At 38.4% G+C, this 13390-nt stretch overlaps 1 protein-coding gene across 15 annotated transcripts in view; it reads right to left on the bottom strand.

Annotated features, from left to right (window-relative positions):
• The window catches only part of LOC105266892 (protein muscleblind), a 128951-nt gene that overhangs the window by 8502 nt on the left and 107059 nt on the right, over nucleotides 1–13390 (bottom strand). For 4 of the 15 annotated variants that reach the window (XM_011305356.1, XM_011305355.1, XM_011305358.1 and 1 more), the window contains 4 exons: nucleotides 9218–9436; nucleotides 5457–5618; nucleotides 3359–3400; nucleotides 348–3049 (listed from right to left, as the gene is read on the bottom strand). In XM_011305356.1, the coding sequence (XP_011303658.1) occupies nucleotides 1796–3049; nucleotides 3359–3400; nucleotides 5457–5618; nucleotides 9218–9436 (1677 nt within the window). In that variant the 3' untranslated portion in view covers nucleotides 348–1795. Of the gene's footprint in view, nucleotides 1–347; nucleotides 3050–3358; nucleotides 3401–5456; nucleotides 5622–7888; nucleotides 8111–9217; nucleotides 9437–13390 lie in introns of those variants that run through there. The other 11 variants (XM_011305361.1, XM_011305362.1, XM_011305363.1 and 8 more) reach the window with 8 other exon arrangements.

Below are 13390 nucleotides of genomic sequence, written 5' to 3'. Positions count from 1 at the left end.
GTTGTGTATTTGCTACAATAAATCTTTGTTATGTTTTTTCATCTCTTACATTAATTCTACACAGACTGAAAAAAAAAAAACAGCTGCTCAGTATTTTCCGCTTCATATTGGAAGACTTCCGGCATGCCCAAAGGGCTCTACCTCCATGGAGCGTGTAGATAACAAACTATAAAGGCTTCTTCGTTTTCTTTCAATATTTTGTTTCATCTTTTTTCGTTAATTCAATTCTCTTCTGCAAGTATGCGTGAGCTTCGTTGTGCCCGAAGGAGCCATTTTTAATCTCATAGAGGATCAAAGAGCTCGGAGGATCAAGAACGTAGGCGACGCTTTTTCTCTCTATTTTTTTATTTTCTTCGCCAGCAAAGAACTCAGCTGGTCTTTCACCCTGTATATCAGGATTATTTTTCTTCGTTGACTCACGCCCAAATTCTCACCTCCTCCCACCTCTTCGTTTAATGTTTCTTTATCATAATTTTCCTGGCCTTTTGCGTTTTTATCGTGACCGTCATCCTAGGCTAGCATAATGATACAATCACTACACAAAATTTATGCCAATACGCAGATGTCCGGCTATTGTACATCATTATCAATTATATATTAATATATAAATGTTTTATTCCCACTTGGTACGAGATATCCTTTATACAAGTATATAGACCTCTATCACTTGCAATAATTGTATAATAAATGTACTTGAAGACATATTCAATTCAAAAATTGTTTCAAATCACTGGCAAGTGTACCTTCATCCACCACCAAACTCTCAATTTCCTCTAAATGTATATTTCCATTTCCCTGTGTCTTTCTCAATTCGTTCATGCACTTTCTCACATACTCCACCCACTTATGTCTAGATTATACCATAGATAATCCTGACAAGGACCTATTAACTAATATTTACTAATAAAAATACAATACATTAGTTACTCTGCTTATTAAACGCATTGGCCGCGTTATTATTTGGTGAATGTGTATCGTGATGGCTTTCGTGTTATTTTTTAAACACTGAATTTATCACTGATGAAAATTATTCATCTCGTTCCCCCAACAGCGGTTAATATTTGTCTATTTTATGATGGAAAATGTCGAAACACGAGGCTTGTACGGTCACACTTTTACGTGACATGTAACTCTCCCAAATTGAGTAATATTAGTATCAGCGTTTATCCGCGATCAAAACTAAATACTATTAATAACAAATAAACTTAAATGATAGGTACAGTAACATGCTTTATCAAATAATAAAACGAATTGCGGCAAGAGTGCGCTTAGGACACATGACTATGCGTTCAAATCTCACGGCCATTTGTTTAAAATATCATTAAAAATTCATTAGAATTGACATTAATGTGACGAATATTCACTAACTACGTCGTAACAATTTCTTAAGTCCTAATAAAAATAAAAACAAATAGTATTCATTAAATTTTATCGAAAGAAAAACTTCGTGCACAATTCCCCGACAAAAAAAAAACCACGTTTACAACAAGAAAAAAGAGAAAACAATCACCAATAATTATTGACTATGATAAAAAATATTTAGAAGGAGAAAATAGAAAAACTAAAACAGTCTTTAGCACGACGTATGTGAAAAAATATATATATAACGTATATTAATCGTTTAAAATGAATAGTAGATTAGAAATAATCCACGTCACTCGACTCGAGAATATTAAAGTGATTGAATATTAATGGGAATCGAGTCATTAAGGCACTGTTCATCGACAATGTCTGACTAGAAAATGAAACTATACTCGTTAACTCTCAAAATACCAATAATATCTGGCACTGATCTTTACGTAGTTTTCATTTTCTTGTAGGGCTGCATTATGACCCCGGTGCTCACGGGAATGGCAACCTGAGGTTGTGCTGCTATCGTTGCAGGATTGGCAGTGGGTACCTGATGAATTCCGGGTACAGCAGTGGCAACACCTGGCACCCCAGCAACTCCCACAGCACTCATGCCAGGTAGCATTGTGTAGGGATTTTGGGCGTAGGGATTGGTGGCCTGTTGCAGAGCAGCAGCCGGTACCCCAGGGAAAGATGCCTGAACGTAGGGTGAATGTAACATAGGATGCTGACGAATTAATGAGTAAGGATTGATAGGAGTTGCACTTGGTGGTCTTTGGTAATGATGGAGAAGACTGGCTGGTAGTTGACCACTGAGTGGTCCACCAGGGATACCGGCTAGACCAGGAGGTAACATCTGACGTGTTTGAGCAGTTGCTGCTGCAGCGGCTGCTGCCTGTGTTTGATTGATAGCGAGTGCTTGTTTGTTGAGAGCAACTCCAGTGTAGTTCAAAGCTGTCAGTGGATTGATGCCGTATTGCTGACTTGTCTGCATCTTAATAGCCTTTGCATAGTTCTTCTGGGCGACTTCCTTAGCTAGGGCTGCTGGATCCATTGTCGCTAGATTGTGACCCATCCCCAGGGTATTGAGTACGTTAAAGTGCGCCATGTTAGCCATCGTGTAGTTGGCCATTGAATTGACATTAGCCTGATGCAAACTCGCATTCGCCAGAGATACAATATTGGACATTGAGAAATTTGGTATATTGGGCATTGAGGTAGTCATAGCGCTCATTGTCGGTATTGATACACCAGCTGAATGTGCTGTCAGTTGATTAACTTGGGGTGAACTCGAGTGATTCAATTCGGGAGAGTTACGGGTATTTTCACCATCGTGATTCGACGCTACTTGCTTATTATCATTGGGATTAACTCCAACAGCACCACCAACTCCTATACCAGCACTACTTGCTGTTGATGGTGGTGGTGGTGGATTATTAACCCCCAAGACACCATTTGACTCAGACACCTGGGCCAGACTAGATGACGCCTGGGATTGGATTGAATTTTGGGCGCTTGCTATCGACTGGTTAGAGGTTTGAGGAAGGGGTGGTGTTCCAGCGTACTCACATGACACAGGCACGAACGGCTGCGGCAGCTGCATTAACTGCTGATAGGTCGTTGCACCAGTTGCCTGATACACTGGCATACCAGATTTGTCCCCAGCTGGACGTTTGTACGGTACCATACCCGGAAAGGCCTGAAATCACGGGAAAATACATTCGTCAATTACTTCCACTCTTTCATTTCATTCTTTCAAAATAATAATCAGTTTTTTTTTTAATTGGTTGCTCTCGTGACATCGAGTGCATGGCTCCACCGACAGGATCACTGCTGCCTCTCGCTTTTTTTTTTCGTTCGTTTAGCTCTTTTGCTTTTTTCTCTAGCTTTGAATAATTAGGAAAAAAAAGAAAAATAAAGATGATGACTTTGATTTGGATAGAATTCGTAGCGCGTTTCGTTGGAATGGTGTTTAGTGATTTTTTTTTCTTTTTGGTGCTACACTTACAAAATTGTCGTAGTAGAAAGACCCGAATGACTTTGATTCCATCTGCAACAAAGACAGGATAGGTTTCAACTATTTTCGAGGGTGTGTGGCATTTAGCTTTTTTGGTGTTATTTTATCTTGGATTTTTGTAATTCTTCAGAGCCGGGGGGTGGGGTCATGGGGTGGGTATATAATGGCTTGAACAAGGTAAATGTTAGTTATTTACAAGTTGTGCCGATGACGCAGCTTGAGGACGATGTTGCCCAATCGACGAGAGTTACAATAGCTGGATTGAAAAACTGTAAAATTGACTCTATCACGTGGTGATTACACAGTCAACACCAATAGCCATATGTCGATGTGGAATAATGCCGGTAAAACACGCGATATTTGTCTCATTGTTGGTCCCTAGATGAACAGCGTAATTCGACCAAGTCTTATTCAATCAAATTAATCACGACGATAATATGTGCCAATGGAAGCCGAATTAAACATTTTCAGTAAGTGATTGAACGTTAGTTAACATAAATCAACATAAATAATAGAAAAAAAAAACAAACTTTGTATCGATAACACTCGTGAATCACGAACGCGATAAAAATGAAGAATAGAAAGTAAGCGAATGCCTTTTTTTATCATTTAAAAAACAAAAACGGAAGAAAAGTTATGAATTAAAGGAAATAAAACGATTGTAATGAAGCAGCGAACGATTTGTTTTATTACAAATGAATAAAAAAAAGTTTGCAGAAGCCAAATAATATATTTATTCGAAGGAAAAATTTAGTCGTAAGCTGCGGACGTAGTGCGAAAGCTCAAGCCCGATTGCCACGTGATTGATCATCTCTTGTCTTGTCTCAACTTTCATTCGTCCAAACTCGAGTGATTTTGACGGAGAAAGCTCGTGTGGTGACAAAAAAAAAATATATATATATAGATATTTGTACTCAAGTGAATAATTTATATTGCAAGTGTAGTAAGCAGTCTATCGTGCTCGTCGGTTAAACTCGACGTGACTCTACATTGAATTACGATTGACAGGTGATAAGCAGAGGATTGATCGCTGAGAATAAAAATGTTCTCAAATTAAAAATCATATTTTTAACGTGGGAATATTTTTTTTCTCTCCGTTCATGTACACATATATTTATCAATATATGGTTCAATGGAAACTGTTCAATGAACAATGAACCTCGAGGCACTTTGTATTCATGTAATCGTCGAGGGGATGACGTCCATTGCACCATCACCTCGGGGAGAAGGGCTCAAAAAGCACAACATGCATCATCGGCGCAAGCTTGAAATTTACAAACGAAACACAATTCGCTCACTCAATTTATTTCCTTCCGTTGTCATTGAGTGAATTGGAAAATTTCAACAAGCTCTACGATTTTTTCACTTTAACTATTCGTATTTTAATATATCGTGTCAATTGAGACTCTACCAGGGACTCCCCAAAATATCACCTCCCCCCAAGTTAAGAAAATAAATGAATAAAATAAATTGAGGAAACTTTTGGGTCTTGATACTTGAAAAAAATATATCGATCGTTGATGATCTATAAATACAATACGAGGCGTAAGCTCCGGGAACAGGAAAAGAATAAATTAATAAACGAGAGAGAGAAGAGAAATGAATAATCGGCAGTGGCAAGTTCTTTTCAGAATGATCTCATCACGGGGAGTAATAATAAGTCAATAAAATTAATTGATCTGTCACACTGCAGGAAACCCCCGACGGATGGTGGAGCGTTTCCTGGTGATGAACTACTTTTTCGACGGATGTCTCGAGGTTGGACAAATTGGTGACAATGGGACAATTGTTTCGATTCAATCAAAGGAGCTAGATCTCTAAGCGCGCTCGGCAGTGTATTTACAATCGTAATTAACTATTAATGTAAAACTTAAAAGTATAAACTATTTTAGGCTGTGAGCAATTATTTATTTTGAAAAAGTTTATGGGAATAATAATGGCTCAAAGATTTTTCAAAATTTGTCAGGTATTTTTTTGTCAGGGTTAAGGGATTGGATTGATCTTTTTTTTTGTTTTTCATTGGTAAATAAATAATTGCTCTCATCCAGCTACAGAAAGGAAGGTGTACACCATGCAAAAGCCGTGGTACCATTAGCAGATCATCATTGGTGTCGCGCATCCGCTTCTTTCCGAGCTCGATGCTCGCCATACTGGCATTCTGAAGTCCTCTAGATACAGCCGATGTAGGCACTCCTGACACTCCACCAGCCATAGCGCCCAATCCCGTCACACTCGTAGACAAAGATCCCGTCTGCTTATTTTTTGCCCATCCGACATTTTCCCACATTCCATTCAGTATGAATTGTTTAACAGTAAGTTCATTATGATTGTTTTCACCGTTCAATCCGTCGATTATTCGATAGATTCGGTTTATTGTGGCGGATGGTGATTGGTCAGTCGTGCGTTCGGGACAGTTTTATGTTCGTCGGCAGATTTATTTTGGTTTTTTTTTTTATATATAAATTTGTTCGCAGGCGTTAATTGGTAGGTAGCGAAGCGGCACGAAGATTTGTATTCAGCAAGCATGAAGCATCGGTCAGCAAGAGGGCAAGATAAAAATCAAAAAAAGAAAAAAAAAAGATAAGTTGAGGCTTCTCTTAGGCAGAAATAGTTTGAGATCATAAATTATCGATTAAATATAGATATAATAACGTAAAGTGTTGCGACGGAATTAATAATCATCGGAAATAAATGAATGATCTTGATATGTCCAGGTCATCGTCAACCGGGCAATTCTGCAAATAATTGACAGATTTATCACACGACGAAATATCGATAGTGAGGAAAGAAAAATCATTGAAATCACTTGTAGAAAAACCATAGATATTCCACAGAGAATAGATAAGAAGTGTATTGCTAGTAGACACGAGGCTCCCATTCGTCTACTGGTGCTGGCATTTCTGGCACTGGCAACTCCTGCAAATTATACTCTGGCATTTCTGGCATAAATTAATGTTTAGCAAGTGGTGTGTGTCGAGTTCTAGTCTTCCTCGTTAGCGATTAATCACGGCCCTTGGGGTAGCCATTCTCGTACCGCTTTCATGTGCATCAGGCCCAAAATACAAAATCAATAAAAAAAAAAGGGGAGAGAAAAAAATGATTACGCATCAAGCCTAGAGTTTACCGCTCTCCCACAAGCATCTGAAATTAATTTGAATTATTTTATCCATTAACCTCGCGATTCCTTATTGACGAATAATCACGTATTTTCTGTCTATTTATGGATATATATTTGGATATAGTTATTTTTTAAAATGTCTCAACGCGTCTCCTCGTTCGCTGTCGTTGCAGGTGTTTGGCGTGGGCAGAATGTGCAATTTTCGTCGTCCGGTGAATGAACACACGTGAGAATAATGTGTACGTGCAAGTGTCATGGTATTAAATAAGACAGTGTAACAAATGTGTACAGGGGAATTACTGTGTTTTACACTTGACAAACATCCAATTAAATGGCGCGATAATACCAAAGAGTGCATTGTATCAGATTGTGGTGAAATTTAAAATGATTATTGAACTTTACCAATGTTTAATGAATTTTAATATTCAATTGATTGAGGATTTTTCAATAAAAATGCACCCTCCTGATGTTAAAGGCCATTGTAGAGAATGAGACTTCCCTGCCAACAAGCTGGTACTGCCGGTATCCATTGACGTGATACTCTTCGTGTCCGGATGGTGCGGCGTGGTCATCCGTGCTGATGTTTGCTGAAAATTTCTCCTTTCCCCCTTTTTTTTTTCTTTCATTTTCTTTTCCTCCAACAAGCTCCGATCGTTGAATTCAAGTTGAGTCGTGAGAAAACGAGAGGAAAATACACAGAAATTGTGGAACAAGAGAAACAAAGAAGGAGAATTAAAACTTGAAAGGAAGTTCTTAAAAAAAAATATCTCGGAAAAAAATGTCAGTTGATTCAGAGATATTCAGTGAAAACTGAATTTCAAGTTTTATTTGGAAATAAAAGAAGAATTCGGGGATCTATTATTTTTTTTTTTCGATGAAAAGAATGAAACAATTCCGAATAACGAATTTGGAATAGTTTCCCCTCGTGTGGAAGGATCTAGTTAATTCCTGGTGACAATTCCCACGACGAGTAATGGAAAAAAAATGAGAGACCATTGCAGGATAAAGGAAACAAAATATAAAATTCATCGGGGTCAATCGATTGGAAATGCACATCGAAGTGAATCCTTCATTTTCGAGTGATATATGACGTTTTATTCTTCTGAGATCCAACGTATCTCTCCTCGATCCATTCGTATTCAATCATTCCCATAATTTTATGTAATTTGCCTCGTTAGCTCGAGTGATATATCCTGCATTCTATTTGGTGAGGAGTGTAGAGGCGCTTTATTTTTTTATATATTTTGTGTTGGGGGGCAGCAAACAGCAGCGGGGTTGATAGCCGGGGATTATCGTGCAGCACAGCTTGTCAGCAAGGTTGTGTTTTTCACTTTTATCATTCATGAATAAGGAGTACTTTAACTACTATTTATTTACATGTTTACGTTGTGACGCGGTATCACTCAATTCGCCAAAATAAAATCCACTGATTAATGAATAACGGGTAAAGCCATTGTACCTGGATTTATACTAGAATCGAGTGATAACGACGCAACTGGATTACAGCAAGGTAATAAAACTGCATCATTTATCATCTAATCAAATTGTTCAAGGTGATAAATATTAATTTATAATATTTGGTGTATTTGCAACTAGTTTATTTGCACCTCGATAGCTGCGATAGGCTGCTAGAAAGAGAGAAAATAGAAAACAGTGGTGTTCTTGTGATGATTAAAAAAAAAAGTAATATGGGTAATTCAACAGCTACGTAGGACTACACACTACTTTCATGGCTTACGTCAAACAGGGTTGATAGATGGACGAACACAAAAGCAACAAACTGAGGGTACTGAGAGGTGAGGAGTCGAGATATCGATAGGAATATTCATTGATGGTTTTAATCAGTGGAATCCTCACGTCCCAGTGGAGTTTCTGACCGCTGCGTAGGCTTTAGCCAATTCACACTAGATATTTTCATCATAAATAACTCTCATTGCATTGCAACGTTCAATTATCGATATGGAGATAGGGGAAATTGTACAATACGACAGATATCGATTGGTGGATTGACGACAGGCGACGCAGCGACCGAAGCTTCAACACGAAACTCAACAAACCGAGGAGTACGATGAAACTTTAAGAAACAGATGGAAAGACCACGGGATAGGATGAAAGAAAATATTGAAATGGTAGAGATAAAAAAATATTAAGGATCAAATTTGCCTTGCAGATATTCCTCCTCTCTTCTCTTCCTCCCTGGAAGGCAATTTCGCGTAATATAAATTGAACAGACTATTTTCAGGTAAATGAGGAAATTTCATCAGTCCAAGGCTTTTGCCAGTAACAATTTTTTTTTTTGTCCCCCATTTCTCCCAAAGATGTGAAATCAAAGTCGAGGCCTTCTACAGTATACTCTAAGAATTACGAGGGCCATGTTCGCCCAGAATTTTTGGCAGAGTCGAGGCTAACCAGGTGGAATGAAAGACGCTGAGAAACTTGAGGGGATTACAAAGTTTGCAAGCCCAAAAAACTTTTTCCGCTCTTTCTCCAGTGCCGAAATAGTGGGTGAACATGTCGAGAATGAGAAGAAATCTAGTTCAATCAATCAATATTGGCAATAGAAAATAGGTGAATTACTTGATTCAATATTGTCCCCCAACGGTCTTCTTTCATGAGGAAAAAATACAGAGAGGATGGTGGATTTGAAAAAAAAAAAAAAAACAAGACGAGAGATAGATAGAGAGAGAGATAGAGATAGAGAGAAAGAGACAGAGACAGAAAGAATGCATTACCGCAATGCTAGCCCGAGATTGTGCGGCCTTAATGTGGGCTTGTAGGTGCAGAGGGGGGTGGAAATAGCGGCAGGGGTCCCGATTGCATCGGCCCTTGACAGCGTCCATGCAGACCGTCACAGAACCGTCCTCGTTCGCCTGCACCGTCTCGAGGGGGTGCGCAAACCGGCACTCCGTCTCACCGCGTTTGCACGCCCCACGTTGAAACTCGCGACATACCTACAGCAAGAGCGAACACGCATGGCATAGCACTCTATCTATGGGGGCATATATTTCTTTTTTTTTTCACTCTGGGGGTAGGGCAGGGGTCAAAAGATGTCGAGGAAGAACAGCTGTGATTTTTACAGAGAGTAAAATCAATCTCAACACCTGGATAAATGAAAATTTCTGTTTGATAGCATCAAAGAGCTTCAAGGGCTGTTTAATGGAATCATCGACAGCATTCAATTTGTCCACGTTGTCAAAATATTAATCTCATCTAATTTTGTAAAACTAGGGATATTACAGTTACAGTAATTACAGTAATCAAGTGGTTTTACTCAGTAATAAGGGTAAATCTTAATGTTTAACATGATTTTGTGATAATGGAACAGGTGTCAAACAATTATTCCACTGAGTGGATGAGTTAAAACTGTGCATATTGCTTAAAAAGTGAGACTAATTGGATATTGCATTGAGGCCTCCCAACAAAAAACATAATGCACACAGCGGAGATATCACTGCATCCAGGATGAGTGATATTGATTCAGTAGCAGAACAGTCAAGCAATATCCACAGTTAGGAAACTTGATGGGTACGCTATAGGCGAGCATTTCAGCAGTAACCAGGCTCATATACCACTGGATGGGTCCACTGTACTTGCGCACGTAGAAATAGGAGAGGGGGTCAGAGGTGGATGAGGGGGGGGTTATAGAGGGGGTTATAGAGGGGGTTATAGAGGGGCCAGGGAAGGCGAACACTGTTTCGGCTGTATTGTGTTGTAACAATATTACAGAGCGATGTACACTGGAGGGATGGAGCATTTAGGAGGGAGTGAGGATCCTCAGAGGGTGAGAGTATGAGATTAATAGAACATGAGATAGACTTGAAAGGTTCTTGTTGCTGAGGCTTCATGGTAGGTGGAGAGGTGGGTTGTAGCGATTGATCTTTTGACTTTGGCTTGAGCACGCTCAGATGATCGTATCACTACGACTCTACAATAGATGATACGAAGTAAAATTCACTTCCTGATTCCTGGTCGTTGGTTCCTTTGTCTGTTCTCAATTCACAGATAAAGAGGAATTTTCTATTGAAATTTTACCCATTGATTTTCAATTTAATGACTATTGGGGTGAATGATTAATGTGATTATCCAATCGCCAATGGTGTTTTACTTTTTTAGCCCCATGATAATTAACGGAATTTCAACAACAGCTCTATTACGATCAGCCACTACATTAGCTAGGTCCTAGGGCGCCTGAATCATCATATTCTACGCAACGTTATCGTGTTAATTGGTTGCTACAGTTAATTACAATATTTGATAGTTCAATGCATTGTTAGGGGGTTGAGAGAACATAAGCAACGTTGAGTTTGTGTCGTGTGATTAAATAGTACAATCTAAATGTCTGATTTCGAGGATTTTTCACTCACTCGTATCCTACATCGGTGATAAGTGTATTTATCCTATTTACAGAGGCACACACATGTACAGTGATTTGTTGAGTGAATAGATAATAACAGTTTATTGCACGCGTGCAAATGAAGCAGGAAAAAAGAATCTTGTAAGATGCATCGATGATCACACATTTTTATTTCGTCCCCCGAAATCGTATGGATTTGTCACGAGCCCGACTTTGGATGACGGATCATGATCCCAGGATGGTATTACCATCTCAGGGCTCGTTTCGCTTGTCCCCAGTGATTACGAATAACCATATAGTCTACCTGTGGGAATATGTGTGTGTATACGCGCGTGCCGCATTCGTCGTTAGCATACAGAGGGAACAGGAGATGTAGCGTACATTTATTATGCGACATGCGATGTATAACGCACGCCTCGTGGCATCGAGTCGTGCTTGTGGCGATCCGAGTGTATGACGTATTATTCCGATATATGATCCCTAACAGTGTATTAGGTCGATCCTCCGGTCGAGTCGTCTCTCGGTTGTGCATTGTATGATAGAGGGAATGAGAGGGATTTAGAGAGAGGACTCTAGTTATAGTTTCAGTCTCATGATATATCCGTTGGTTGGTGTTCTGGTTTGGTAATGAGTGCGTGTCATGCTGTGAATTGTCAAATGTTTTGATCTTACTTGAGTGATGCATGAAGTGTGTCAATTTATTATTCAGTTGTCACCATTTTTTTTTATTGTTGTTTTTTTTTTCATGACACTGGAGGTTTTAATTCCAAATAAAGAGAAGGCTACGCACAAACAAACAACGACAACGATAACTGCGAGCGCAACGAGCTTTTTCGAAAATCGATTCATCCATTTTGAATTTCATTGGTTTAATTGATTTGATTGTACTGATGATATCGATTGACGAGGATCACTCGTGAGTTTTGAGCCAAATTGTTTAGGCAACACGTTAATAAATCGAAAGAAACACAGCAATCGATAGTTCTATGGATATTGTAATGCTGAAAATATTTGTAAATAAATAAATAATAAAGAGGTAATATTACATTTAGTTGAATGTGTGATAGACTAGTGTGAGAGCGACGATCGAGGTGCATGCAAGTGTCAATAAAATATTGCACTTCGATCGTTATTTATTTCGTTAGCAATTTCTTTTGGTTTTTCTACTGGCGCAATTATTTTATTCGCACTGAATCAATGCGGCATATACGTATTAATACATTTGTATGGGTTTAATGAATTTATGTAGAAACATCGAATTGATTGAGCTCAATTAAAAATCATCATACAAATATATCAATACACACTTTATACATATAAAAAATGTTTAATTCACATGCTTTGCGTACAAGCCCCTCCTCCTAGCTGTAAAATAAATAATATACCACAATTAATGCATTAGAGGATTACTGAATTAGAAAAATAGAGTTGGAAGAACTAAAAATACAATTAAATGAAACATGTAGTAAAATAAAATGTAAAAAAAAAAAATTAAAAACAACCATTCGCTTCACCTCCTCTCTGAATAATAAGGCATATTGAAATAAAGAAAAGAATTATGTATAGTAAATCGGCGCTACGAATATATCCAAATCGAAATTGTCATGTGATAATAAATAAATGAGTTGATTCGTCTCAGTACATGACGATATTAAATGGCAATCAATTAAATCGTAAATTACACTAGGCTGAAAGAACATGAAGACATAAAAATTTCAATATCATAGACTGATTTGTTCATCTAAAACGTGCGCAGCAATTATGACGCGTGAAAATAGAATTAATAACATCAGTCTACTCTGCATTACACTACAGTTCATTCATATCTGCGTAATTCAACGACTCCTGTAGATAAATCATTCAATCCAGATGAATAAAAAAAAAACGACAAAAGCGGAAAATTCAACATTAAAATAAATCTGGATTGAACGATGATTTTTCAATGAATATAAAAATAATTTGAGAAAGACAGGCAGCAGGCAATTATTGAATAATCTCCTCGTGTAAAGGATATCACGACGAGGGAAAAAAAAAAACAATTAGGATAATTACTCAGTAGTCAGGTGGAACGGGGAGCGATGGGGATGCCGAGGTGATAATGAAGGCGAGGAAAGATGTATTCGATTGTCTGGATGATTAGAGGAATGACGAGAGGGGGAAAAATGTCCCCGTATTCAATTGGAGAGATCTTTCATCCTCGCAATGTACAATTTTCTAACCATGAACGTTGTTGTGGTGTCTCTGTTGCTTGTCTTATACCCTGACAATACAAAATTCACCGATTGGCATGTAACCAATCGAATTCACAGACACGTTGAGGGGACGCTCGATCGAACATTACCGGGACACGTCGTTAACGAATTTCAAAGCCTGACATTGCGAATTCGATATTTCAACTTTTGCATTGAGAGAGCCAGAGACCACCAGTCTACGTCCATGAAGAACACGTCAATATACCCATCGAACCACAAGGATCAATGTAACGAGTTGTGCCAGCGTAAACCGCGTCTATTTATCAATACAATTATTATCACAATATTAATAATAATAA

This window comes from Fopius arisanus, unplaced genomic scaffold, assembly GCF_000806365.1.
Source record: "Fopius arisanus strain USDA-PBARC FA_bdor unplaced genomic scaffold, ASM80636v1 scaffold00042, whole genome shotgun sequence".
In the NCBI taxonomy this organism is placed as follows: domain Eukaryota; kingdom Metazoa; phylum Arthropoda; class Insecta; order Hymenoptera; family Braconidae; genus Fopius; species Fopius arisanus.
This window is presented reverse-complemented; position numbering and strand designations above follow the sequence as displayed.